The 13,028-nt window shown below is 53.3% G+C and overlaps 2 protein-coding genes across 2 annotated transcripts in view; one reads left to right on the top strand and one right to left on the bottom strand.

The window, feature by feature from the left end:
* Nucleotides 1–2,587, top strand: part of bop1 (BOP1 ribosomal biogenesis factor) — a 185,473-nt gene extending 182,886 nt beyond the window's left edge. Inside the window, exon 16 of the mRNA XM_033041756.1 lies at nt 1,303–2,587. Within this exon, the coding sequence (XP_032897647.1) occupies nt 1,303–1,456 (154 nt within the window). The 3' untranslated portion in view covers nt 1,457–2,587. The remainder of the gene's footprint in view (nt 1–1,302) is intronic.
* The window catches only part of mroh1 (maestro heat like repeat family member 1), a 76,882-nt gene continuing 66,316 nt past the window's right edge, over nt 2,463–13,028 (bottom strand). Inside the window, exons 23-27 of the mRNA XM_033039208.1 lie at nt 12,578–12,733; nt 12,061–12,195; nt 8,618–8,720; nt 5,642–5,707; nt 2,463–3,668 (exon numbers count right to left, since the gene is read on the bottom strand). Of these exons, the coding sequence (XP_032895099.1) occupies nt 3,586–3,668; nt 5,642–5,707; nt 8,618–8,720; nt 12,061–12,195; nt 12,578–12,733 (543 nt within the window). The 3' untranslated portion in view covers nt 2,463–3,585. The remainder of the gene's footprint in view (nt 3,669–5,641; nt 5,708–8,617; nt 8,721–12,060; nt 12,196–12,577; nt 12,734–13,028) is intronic.

Raw genomic sequence — 13,028 nt, 5'->3', positions numbered from 1 at the left:
GCGTGCGTGCGTGTGTGTGTGTGTGGTGTGTACGCGCGCGTGTGTGTGCATGTGCAGACCTCATTACCCTTCTTTCCCCTACCCCATTCCAATTGTGTGTGCCTCTTGGTGCCACGGGTTTACTTTTTTAGTTTAGAGATACAGCTGGGAACCAGACCCTTCGGCCCACTGAGTCTGCACCGACCAGCGATCACCATGCACTAACACTATCCTGCACACACTACAGACAATTTACAATTTTGTTACCAAAGGCAATTAACCTACAAACCTACTTTGGAGGGTAGGAAGAAACCGGAGCACCTGGAGAAAACCCACGCAGGCCACGGGGAGAAGGTACAAACTCCGCACAGATAGCGCCCGTGGTCAGGATGGAACCCGGGTCTCTGGCGCTGTGAGGCGGTGACTCTACTGCCCTGCGGCCTGAAGTCAGTGAGTTAAAGGAATCTGGCTCAGATACCTTCGACTAAGTTGACTGAAGCTTCAGGCACAGAGTAGAGGCCTTCCTAAAGCAATGCTGAGGAAGAGAGGCCAGATCTAAATTTCAACCTGAAAAATCAGACACTCCATTTCATCGTGTAGGAACGAACTGCAGATGCTGTTTTATACCGAAGATAGACACAAAGTGCTAGAGTAACTCGGCGGGATAGGCAGCATCTCTGGAGAACAAGGATGGGCGACATTTCGGGACGTTTGATAGCCTTTCAGTCTGAAGAAGGGTTGCAACCTGAAACATCACCTGTTCTTTTTCCCCAGAGATGCTGCCTGACCCGCTGAGTTACTCCAGACTCCAGTATCTGCTGTTTCTTGTGTCTCGTGATCTAAAGCTGCCTGGATGACTAAAGATGAGGGGGTGAATTGATTGTTGTCACTGCAGCATCAGAGGCTGAGGGGAGACCTGATATTAAATTATATGGGGCATAGATGAGGTAGACAGTCAGAACCTTTGTCCCAGGGTGCAAATGTCAGACTAGAGGCAAGGCAGCTCAGTGGTAGAGCTACTGTCTTACAGCGCCAGAGACCCGCGTTCGTTCCAGACTACGGGTGCTGTCTGTGTGGAGTTTGTACGTTCTCCCCGTGACTGCGTGGGCTTTTCCCGAGATCTTCGGTTTCCTCCCACACTCCAGTTTGTAGGTTAATTGGCTTGGTGTAAGTGTGTGTAGAGGGAGGGAGGCTGTGGGAGGGAGATGCGTCCATTGTAAAGACAGGGTGGACAGTCAGAACCTTTGTGGCAGGGTGGAGATGTCAAAGACTAGAGGGCAGAGTTGTATAGTGTGTGGGCTGAGCTGTGTGTGTTGTTTTCAGTGACCTGCTGCAGAACCCGCTGCTGGCCCCGGTGAAGTTGCTACGTGGTCACCAGATCACCCGCGACCTGGGAGTACTCGACGTCCTCTTCCACCCCACCCAGCCCTGGCTCTTCTCCGCCGGCGCAGATGCCACCATTCGCCTCTTCACCTAGAGCTCCCCATGCCCCACGCCGGGCCGGTTCACCGCAACACGCCAGGCTGGGGGGGAGAGACGGCACGGACTAACAGCGAGGGCACGAACCGGACCCATCATTATCACCGCGTGGTTACCGAGGACCCTGCCGGATCTGCGTTGCGGTCATTCCCCAACCCCTGGCCCTCAGATGCCGAGCTGCCCAGCCGGATCACAGCCACAACACCGTCCCCTCGTTATCCCACCGCACCCCCTCCTCACAATCCAGCCTGGGGGACAGTGCACTGTGGTGAACCAAAGCCTCACCTAAAGCCTGGAGGTGTGACTGCCCCTTCCCCACCCCTCCCCACACTCCTCCCCCAACCCCACCCCTCTCCCCCTCCACCAAACCCCCCCCCTCTCCCCAACCCCACCCCTCTCCCCAACCCCACTGCTCCCCCCCTCCACCACCCCTCGCTTCCCCTCTCCCCCCCCGCCTCCACCACCCCTCCCCCATCTCCCACACCCCTCCCCTCACCCCTCTCTTCCCTCCCCCCCCTCCTCTAGAGATGCTGGCTCACACTGAAGATAGACATACAGTGCTGGAGTAACTCAGCGGGTCAGGCAGCATCTCTGGAGAACATGGATAGGCGACCTTTCTGGTCGAGACCTTTCCTCAGACTGCAAGATGGAGATGGAGGGGACTGGAAGCGTGAACCCCCCCCCCCCCCCCTCCATCTCCTGACCCAAAGCGTCAACTACTTCCAGAGATACTGCCTGGCCCGATGAGTCACTCCAGCACTGTATCTGTGTCTGTCTTTGTCCTCCCCCTTCGGCCCATCGCATCCGCTCCAGTTTATAAACGGCTGACAACATTAGTTTCAATCCAGCTTCAGCGGAGACAGAGTTGCTCTCCTCCTCACTCTGGCCTGGGACTGTCAGCCCTGACTGGGACTAGGTGAGCCCCCCATTGTACCAGCCACACACAGCTGTGGGTCCCAGCCTGCCACCGTTACTGCCGGGAGAATGAGCCACGCACGCACGGCTTGTGAAATGGATATATTTAGAGCAGATATACATATTAAACCTCTGTATCATTGGCCCACATATTTTCTCTTTGATTTACAGTAATGCAGCAATCCGCCGTGTTATTATTAAAGATATTTCTGTAGCGGGTGATTGGAAGGTGTGTGATTTGTAACGGCTCCCAGGGTCGGAGCCAGCAACATTTGCCTGCTGCTCATGGAGGGGAGTCCAGGTAGGAGAGGCCTGGTGGCAGGTGATGGGTCTGGGGCGAGGAGGCTCCCAGGGCATGAAGCATAGGGCGTGCCCCATGATCTCGGCCCCGGCTACTGGCCTCCCGGGGACATCCAGCTACTCAACCACATTGCAGCCGGCAGCAGCCTGCGAGCAGTGGACCCGAGTCAGAGGCTGCTGAAGCCCCAGTCTACATTGGCCATGGGTTCCCTGGTGGATGAGCCTTGGGCACCAGTCACCATTGATTAGGGGTGAACTGGTTTGTGAGCCCAGTCTACATTGCCCATGGGTTTCCCAGTGGGTGAGTCGTGGGCAGGTGGGTTCCCTGGGCCCCAGTGCCAGCCCGTGAGGTCACCGTAGAGCCGTGCGATACAGGATTGTGTCAGCATCGCCCGCAAACAGAACAACAGCAGCATTTCAGGCATTACACAGGCAACGAGGGTCACGGCACAGTGGGGGGGGTGAGGGGGCTTTAACTAATGTCACAGCAGCGGGGTGGGGGGGGCAGAGTTGGTGCACAACCTGGACAGGCACGGTGAGAGAGGAGGGGTAGAGGCCCCGTCACACACACCGTGGCCTGTGGGACAGACCGACACTTGATGCTCCACGGACTACACTGGGAGCCATGGGCGGGCAGGGGGAGAGAGGGGGGGGGGGGGGGGGGTGAGGTCAGACAGCGAGGGTACAGCACATCTCACAATGACTGCCCGGGGGGGCTACAAGATGGATAGAGCGCTTGCGGCCCACTGGGTCTACACACAACCGTTAAGGGGACACAACTCCATCCCCACCACTGGCGGGATTACAACGCTTGGTCATTCTCCAACACCCCGGACTCTCTGGTCTGGGCCACAACCGTCTGAACACCCCTCCCCACACGGGTCACCAACGTCCCTCTGTCTGTCTGTACGGTCACAGCTCGTGGAGCAGGCTGAGGGCCTCAGCTGCCTTGATCCTCACTGCGGGCACGGCATCCCTGAGCAGCATGATGATGGCTGGAGGAGAGAGGGAGAGAGTTAGTCTGTCACAGCCCAGGCAACGTGTCCATGCTGGAGGTATCCAGAGTGACCTCTCACCCCAGGGTCAGGCCATCTCACCCCAGCCCCGGGCAGCATTTAGGAATAAATGGAAACAATTATTGACAAATAATATATAAAATACTAACAAACCCGTAACCCTGGAAAAGGGGCAGGCTGCCGGCTTGGGCAGAGCCCTCTTCCGCCTGGTGCCATGACTTGGCCAGGCCCAGGAGCAACCCAACCAGGACATCTTCGGCCCTACCCTCTCCCCTACGCACAGGGTGTCCACAGATGAGGATGGTGGGTGAGAAGTGCAGCCAGAAGGCAAGGAGCAGCGCCTTTAGATAGTGGAACAGTGGCTGCAGCCTCACACGCTCCATATACACGTGGTACACAGACACTTCCAGCCCGCAACAGTGGCAGGCGGCTGGCGAGTCTGAACCGCGAGAGAAACACTTTGTACGTGACCGTGATCATTCCAGGACATACATACACTGGGAGATGGGAATCTGCCCGCAGGGAGACAGGGCCAGGAGCACTGACTGGGAAAGAGGGAATGAAGCTCACCACAGGAACCTGTCCGGAACACCCAGAGGGAAGGGTGGACACAGCATGGGAGAGGAGGGAGGGAGGGGCGCAATGGAGGAGGGGTCAAGGAGAGAGAGAGAGAGAGCAGGTAATGGAGGAGTGAGGGACAAGGGAGGGTGCGAGGGTGGAAAGGATTGGGGCGGGATGGAGAGGGAGCATGAGGGGTGTGAAGGGTACAGGAACTGTGAGGGGAGGGGGGGGGGGTTTAGCCGCTGAGTCTGGGCCAAGCTAAGACGTGTTGAGCAGTTTGAGGAGCAATCGCTGGTGTGTACAGCGAGTGAGTCCTGCTGCTTTATTTCACCAATCTCCACTCTGCGCTCGTGTGTCCCGGTAGCCCCGTAAATCTGCGGCACATCCCCCCCCCCCCCCCCCCCCACACACACCTCTCCATTAGCAGGCTGGCTGCCCCGACTGTGCAGCAAACATACCCGCTCACACAGCACTCTCTGTATCCCTCCACACACCCCAGGCCAACAGCGTACACAGGAGCACAGCTACACACGTACACCTACACTACCCTGGGAGTGTGTGAGGTTGCAGCTCCTGTTCCAATATCTAAAGGGGCTGCTCTTTGCCTTCTGGCTGCATTTTTCACCCACCATCCTCATCTGTGGACACCCTGTGCGTAGGGGAGAGGGTAGGGCTGAAGATGTCCTGGTTGGGTTGTTCCCGGGCCTGGCCAAGCTGGCCATCCACAAGTCAAGGCACCAGGCGGTGGAGGGCTCTACCCGAGCCGGCTGCCTGCCCCTTTTCCGGGGTTACGTCCGTGCCCGGGTAGGGATAGAAAGGGAATACGTGCTGTCCACGGGCACCCTGGGGGAGTTCTGGGACCGCTGGGCACCGCGGGGGGGTTGAACGTATCCTCAGTAAGGATGGGGAAATAGTAATTTGAGAATATTTGTTGTACTATGGAGGTGGGTATCGTGCCCCTTCAGCACACACTCACCTCCATGGGGGGAGTTTAGTTTAGAGATACAACGTGTAAACAGGCCCATCTGCCCACCGAGTCTGCACCGACCAGCGATCCCCGCACACTAACACTATCCTACACACACTAGGGACAATTTACATTTACACCAAGCCAATTAACCTACAAACCCGTACATCTTTGGAGTGTGGGAGGAAACCGAAAACTCACGCAGGTCACGGGGAGAACGTACAAACTCCGTACAGACAGCACCCGTAGTCAGGATGGAACCCGGGTCTCTGGCGCTGTGAGGCAGCAACTCTACCGCTGCGCCACCGTGGATTACTGGGGCCGGGTCAAACTCAGGCGCTCACACCTGCACACATGTACACGCGCACACACTCACACACACTTGAGGAGCGGTGGGCGTTAGGGCACAGCTGACGACACTCACCTCCGCACACGTGCTCCAGGGACACGGACTGAAGCTCGGCCTGCAACAGGTTCCCCAGCAAAAACCCTGCACAAAGACACAACACATCTAAACACCTCAACACCACCACTGAGCCTTTGATGAGCGTTTGTCGGCACTGGGCCTGTACTCGCTGGAGTTTAGAAGAATGAGGGGGGGACCTCATTGAAACGTACAGAACAGTGAAAGGCCTGGATAGAGTGGATGTGGAGAGGATGTTTCCACTAGTGGGAGAGTCTAGGACTAGAGGTTAATTCCCTCAGAATTAAAGGATGATCCTTTGGGAAGGAGATGAGGAGGAATTTCTTTAGTCAGAGGGTGGTGAATCTGTGGAATTCTTTGCCACAGAAGGCTGTGGAGGCCAAGTCAGTGGACATTTTTACGAGAGAGATAGATCGATTCTTGATTAGTACGGGTGTCAGAGGTTATGGGGAGAAGGCAGGGAGAAAGAGTAGATTTGATGGGCCGAATGGCCAAATCTGCCATCACTTGTCGTCACATCCCCTCCACTCTAGGGCACGTGAACAGCCCCCTTCCTTCCAGTAAAACGGGTTCACACTCTTATATGTTGTTTAGTTTAGTGATACAGTGTGGAAACAGGCCCTTCGGCCCACCGAGACCGCACTGACCAGCGATCCCTGCACTTTAATGCTACACTCACTAGGGACAATTTACATTTATACCAAACCAATTAACCTACAAACCTGTACATCTTTGGAGTGTGGGAGGAAACCGAAGATCTTGGAGAAAACCCACGCAGGTCACGGGGAGAACGTACAAACTCCGTACAGACAGCACCCGTAGTCAGGATGGAACCCGGGTAGAATGAGTCACACTGCATGCAAACAGGCCCTTTGGCTCATCACATCCATGCTGGTAAAAATGCCCCATGCAAGCAAGACCCATTTGACCCATAGTCCTTTAAACCTTTCTGATCCATGTACCTGTCTGAGTGTCTTTTACATGTTGTTTTTGCCCCCGCAATAATATTGCACAGTTACCGAGCATAAAATCTATATGTAACCCCTGAAGCCTTCCATTAGCTTCCACCCTGTGACCCACACCAGGAGATGTGTTGTTCTCTACTGAAGCCATCACCCCCACCTCTATTCCCTGTACGTGAACTCTCTGATCACATTCCCCGCTGCCCGTCCCTGCACAGACAAGCCTCTCTCCCCCCTCGGTCTGCATCTCCTTGTGGTGTGCAAACAGCTCTGCTCCCTACCCCCCGCTCACCTCCCACCCCCGAGCCCTTTTATCCCTCTTGTTCCGCTCCCCCGGGTGTCTGTCCCCACCCACTGATATCCCTCCCTCTGCTTCTGCGTTGCACTCCTCCCTTCATCTGCCACCCTGTTGTCCCCTTGTCACCAGCAGCCTTTGTCACTTACTCTACCCAGTGCTCATCGCTCCACACATCCTCCCCCCCCCCCCTCCCCATCCATCTGTATGCACCTCTCCCGCTGGGCTGGGCAAGTAATGGGAAAATTCCCACCTCCACATAAATAATAATAATGGATGGGATTTATATAGCGCCTTTCTAATACTCAAGGCGCTTTACATCGCATTATTCATACACTCCTCAGTCACACTCGGTGGTGGTAAGCTACTTCTGTAGCCACAGCTGCCCTGGGGCAGACTGACGGAAGCGTGGCTGCCAATCTGCGCCTACGGCCCCTCCGACCACCACCAATCACTCACACACATTCACACACAGGCAAAGGTAGGTGAAGTGTCTTGCCCAAGGACACAACGACAGTATGCACTCCAAGCGGGATTCGAACCGGCTACCTTCCGGTCGCCAGCCGAACACTTAGCCCATTGTGCCATCTGTCGTCCCAACATTCAGGGACAGTTTCTTCCCAGCTGTTATCAGGCAACTGAATCATCCTCTCACCAGCTAGAGAGTGGTCCTGAACTACTATCGACCTATTTGAAGACCCTCAGACTACGTTTGATCGGATATTACTCCACTAAACGTTATTCCCTTATCCTGTATCTGAACACTGTGAATGGCTCAATTATAATCATGTATTGTCTTTCCGCTGACTGCTTAAGCCCCTGTCCCACTTAGGAGACCTAAACAGCAACCTCTGGTGACCTTGCCCACCACCTAAGGTTTCCATGAGGTCACCGGAGGTTTTGGTCACTCTCCCTAATGGTTGAAAGTGGTCGAGGCTTCATCTGGGTTGCTGCTATTTTTTCATCATGATTAAAACCGGCCTCGACTATAAATAGGTTGCCGTTTTAAAAATCGATCATTTTTTAGTCGCAGGTCTAGTCGAAGCCGGTTTTCTTCATAGTCGAGGAAGGTTTTCAACATATGCGTGGGAGGTGGTAGGAGGTTGCAGGTCACCTCCACCTTGATATTTTTTTGGGTGGAGGGCAAGGTCACCAGAGGTTGCAGTTTTGGTCTCCTAAGTGGGACAGGGGCTTTAGCACGCAACTGTACCCGTGACAATAAACTAAAACTGAACTGAACTGAAGATAGACACAAAATGCTGGAGTAACTCAGCGGGACAGGCAGCATCTCTGGAGAGAAGGAATGGGTGATATTTCGGGTCAAGACCCTGCTTCAGACTGGTCTTTAGTCTCGATCTGAAACGTTACCCATTCCTTCTCTCCAGAGATGCTGCCTGCCCCGCTGAGTTACTCCAGCATTTTGTGTCTATCTGCGATGTAAATCAGCATCTGCCGTTCCTTCCTACACATTTGAACTGAACTGCGCTGAATCACTTGCCAGGCATAGCTCAGCCCCACCTATTCCAGCATTCCCCTACTCCACTGAAGAAGGGTCCCGATCAGAACCGTCACCTGCTCATTACCTCCAGTGATGCTGCCCATCCCGCTCAGTTCCTCCGGCCCCGTGTGTGTGTGCTTCACTGGCCCACTCGGCTCCTGGCCACTGAAACATCGCTGCCTTCCCCTCCACCACTCTCAGCCTCTCCCACCGCGACTCACCTGTGAACATGGCAGCGTTTCCGCGAATCTCCGCCCTGGTGCTTCTGAAGAACGAGACATTTCCCATGATGTAGAAGTTAATTTTCTCTGGGAAATCGTTGATCTGGAATAGGATGAAGCAGAGAATGAGAGCCTGAACTTCACCTCATGTCCAACAGCCAGGTTATGCACTGAATGCTGGAGTAACTCAGTGGGACAGGCAGCATCTCTGGAGAGATGGAATGGGTGACATTTGTCAGATTGAGGCCCAGCGCAAGTTGGAGGAACAGCATCTCACATTTCACTTGTGCAGCTTACACCCCAGCGGTATGAAACATAGAAACATAGACAATAGGTGCGGGAGTAGGCCATTCGGCCCTTCGAGCCTGCACCGCCATTCAATATGATCATGGCTGATCATCCAACTCAGTATCCAGTACCTGCCTTCTCTCCATACCCCCTGATCCCTTTAGCCACAAGGGCCGCATCTAACTCCCTCTTAAATATAGCCAATGAACTGGCCTCAACTACATTCTGCGGGAGAGAATTCCACAGATTCACCACTCTGTGTGAAAAAAGTTTTCCTCATCTCGGTCCTAAAAGATTTCCCCTTTATCCTTAAACTGTGACCCCTTGTCCTGGACTTCCCCAACATCGGGAACAATCTTCCTGCATCTAGCCTGTCCAACCCCTTAAGAATTTTGTAAGTTTCTATAAGATCCCCCCTCAATCTTCTAAATCTAGCGAGTACAAGCCGAGTCTATCCAGTCTTTCTTCATATGAAAGTCCTGACATCCCAGGAATCAGTCTGGTGAACCTTCTCTGTACTCCCTCTATGGCAAGAATGTCCTTCCTCAGATTAGGAGACCAAAACTGTACGCAATACTCCAGGTGTGGTCTCACCAAGACCCTGTACAATTGCAGTAGAACCTGCCTGCTCCTATACTCAAATCCTTTTGCTATGAAGGAACAATGAACATTGACTTCTCACTTCAGGTAACCCTTGCTTCCCCTCTCCCTCTATCCCTTCCCCTTCCCAGTTCTCTGTTCCTCTGACTGTCCCTCTGGTCTGAAGAAGGGTTTCTGCCCGAAACGTTGCCTATTTCCTTCGCTCCATAGATGCTGCTGCACCCGCTGAGTTTCTCCAGCATTTTTGTCTACCGTTGATTTTTCCAGCATCTGCAGTTTTGTTAAACATGGTATCTGTGTGCTCTGTTGCCACTTTCTCCTAACTAACAATGGTCTATTCTGCATTTCCCTTGAAATTCATTTCTTTTGATCTCTTACTTTTCCTTATCTCTGTAATTCCCTCTCCCCTGAAATCATGTCTAAAGAAGGGTCTCGACCCAAAACGTCACCCATTCCTTCTCTGCAGAGATGCTGCCTGTCCGGCTGAGTTACTCCAGCTTTGTGTGTCTATCTTCCTTCAGTGTCTTCCTACACTCAGGTAATGTTTTGTGCCTCTTGCAATCGGGCACTGTCACAGATTCAATAGTGTAGCAACAACAGAACAATTATAGATATTCTTGCAGTTTCGGGTCGAGACCCTTCTTCAGTGGAGCAGCGGTAGAGTTGCTGCCTCACAGCACCGGAGACCCGGGTTCGATCCTGACTACGGGTGCTGTCTGTCTGAAGTCTGTACGTTCTCCCCGTGACCGCCTGGGTTTTCTCCGGGTGCTCCGGTTTCCTCCCACACTCCAAAGACGTGCACGTTTCTGGATTCATCGACTTCTGCAAATTGTCCCTAGTGTACAGCATAGAACTAGTGTACATTGACTGATGTGGACTCAGTGGGCCAAAGGGCCTGTTTCCACACTGCATCTCTACACTAAGCTAAAAGATAACAAATCAAACATAAAACGTCAATAAATGAATAATCCCAATGCAAAATAAAATCAAGTCCTTATTGCAACCACACCGTGTCCAAGGCTCATCATTCAGTTAGAGCTGTGTGGTGTTCAAGAGCCTGATGGTTGATAGGAAGAAACGGTTCTTGAACCTGAAGGTCCCGGTTTTGACTTTAGAGATGCAGCCCAGAAACAGGACCTTCCGCCCACCAAATCCGCACTGACCAGCGATCCCCGCACACTAACACTATCCGACACACACTAGGGACAATTTTACAACTTAATGAAGCCAACCCTGTACGTCTTTGGAGTGTGGGAGGAAACCAGGGCACCCGGAGAAAACCCACGTGGTCACAGGGCCAACATAGACATTCCACATAGACAGCACCCGTAGTCAGGATCGAACCCACTATAAGGCAGCAACTCTACTGATGCACCACTGATCAAATATCTCTTCAATGTAGTTAGTGTCCCTGCCTCTGCACCTTTCCAATCCATGTCCCTGTCCAAATATTGTTTAAACACACAAACCAACCTCCCTTCCATTGACTCCATTTATACCTCATGTTGCCTCGGCAAGGCCAGCAGCGTAATCAAGGACCAGTCGCACCCTGGCCACTCCCTCTTCCCCCCTCTCCCATTAGGCAAAAGGTATAGAAGTGTGAAAACGCACAAACTCCAGATTCAGGGACAGTTTCTTCCCAGCTGTTATCAGGCAACTGAATCATCCTACCACAACCAGAGAGCAGTGCTGAACTAGTATCTACCTCTTTGGTGACCCTCGGACTATCCTTGGACTTTGCTGGCTTTATCTTGCACTAAACGTTATTCCCTTATCATGTAAATGGCTCGATTGTAATCACGTGTTGTCTTTCCGCTGACTGGATAGCACGCAACAAAAGCTTTTCACTGTACCTTGGTACACGTGACAATAAACTGAACTAAATGTAGTTAGTGTCCCTGCCTCTGCACCTTTCCTATCCATGTACCTGTCCAAATATCTTTTAAACACACAAACCAACCTCCCTTCCATTGACTCCACCTAGACCTCACGCTGCCTCGGCAAGGCCAGCAGCATAATCAAGGACCAGTCACACCCTGGCCACTCCTGCTAATATATTTTAAATGTGGTTCAGTGCCCCTGCCTCTCCACCTGTCCTGTCCATGTCCCTGTGTAATATGTTCAAGAAGGAACTGCAGATGCTGGAAAATCGAAGGTAGACAAAAGTGCTGGAGAAACTCAGCGGGTGCAGCAGCATCTATGGAGCGAAGGAAATAGGCGACGTTTCGGGCCGAAACGTTGCCTATTTCCTTCGCTCCATAGATGCTGCCGCACCCGCTGAGTTTCTCCAGCACTTTTGCCTCCCTGTGTAATATATTTTATATAGACACAAAGTGCTGGAGGAACTCTGGAGAGAAGGAACAGGTCGAGACCCTTCTTCAGACTGAAACGTCACCCATTCCTTCTCTCCAGAGATGCTGCTTGTCCCGCTGAGTTACTCCAGCGTTTTTGTGCCTATCGTCAGTTTAAACCAGCATCTGCAGTTGCTTCCTACGTGACATATTGTAGATGTGGTCAGCTTCCCAGCGGGTGTGTGAGCTGCGTGCGGAACTCACGATGTGCTTGGCCAGGTCGTTGATGAACTCGCCGTAGTGAAGCTGTGCCTCCTCCAGCAGGTGCTTCTGAAACATGGCGCTGATGTTCGCCGAACCCATGAGGGGCCCGATCAACCGCAGGGCAAACTTACACGACTGCGGAGAGACAGAGAGAGAGAGAGAGAGATGCAGGGGGCAATGAGAGGCAACTGGCTAGTGTTAAATCAACACTCTCAGCATGTACTGTCCACGTACAGTCATTTACACACAGTGACTCTCTCACACACAGAGTGACGCTCTCTCACACACTCACACAGAGTGACGCTCACACACACTCACACAGAGTGACGCTCTCTCACACACTCACACACACAGAGTGAAGCTCTCTCACACACTCACACAGAGTGACGCTCTCTCACACACTCACACACACAGAGTGAAGCTCTCTCCCACAGAGTGAAGCTCCCTCACAGAATGACGCTCTCCCTCCCACACACAGAGTGAAGCTGTCTCTCTGCTGCCCTGGGGCGGTCAGTACCTTGACCACCTGGTGGCTGGTGTCGTTGAGGTGCAGCAGCAGGCTGACCATGCTGGAGTGCACCTGCTCCAGGAAGTCTGCCTTCGACTCTCCATCCCCAACCCGGGACAGGTTCCCGAAAACCGTGAAGGCTGCCGATCGCACCCGGTCCTCATCCTGGGGGGAGAGAGGGGATCAGCATCAGGGGTGGGGAAGAGGGGAGAGGAGGGGGGGGAAGAGGGGAGGGGAGGGGGGGGATCGCTGGTCAGGCCGCATTTGGAATACTGTGAGCAATTTTGGGCACCATATCTGAGGAAGGATGTGTTGGCTCTGGAGAAGGTCCAGAGGAGGTTTACAAGAATGATCCCAGGAATGAGTAGGTTAACCTGTGATGAGCGTCTGTCGGCACTGGGCCTGTACTCGCTGGAGTTTAGAAGGATGAGGGGGTGCCTCATTGAAACTTACAGATTAG

This window comes from Amblyraja radiata, chromosome 2 (assembly GCF_010909765.2).
Source record: "Amblyraja radiata isolate CabotCenter1 chromosome 2, sAmbRad1.1.pri, whole genome shotgun sequence".
Taxonomy (NCBI): Eukaryota; Metazoa; Chordata; class Chondrichthyes; order Rajiformes; family Rajidae; genus Amblyraja; species Amblyraja radiata.
This window is presented reverse-complemented; position numbering and strand designations above follow the sequence as displayed.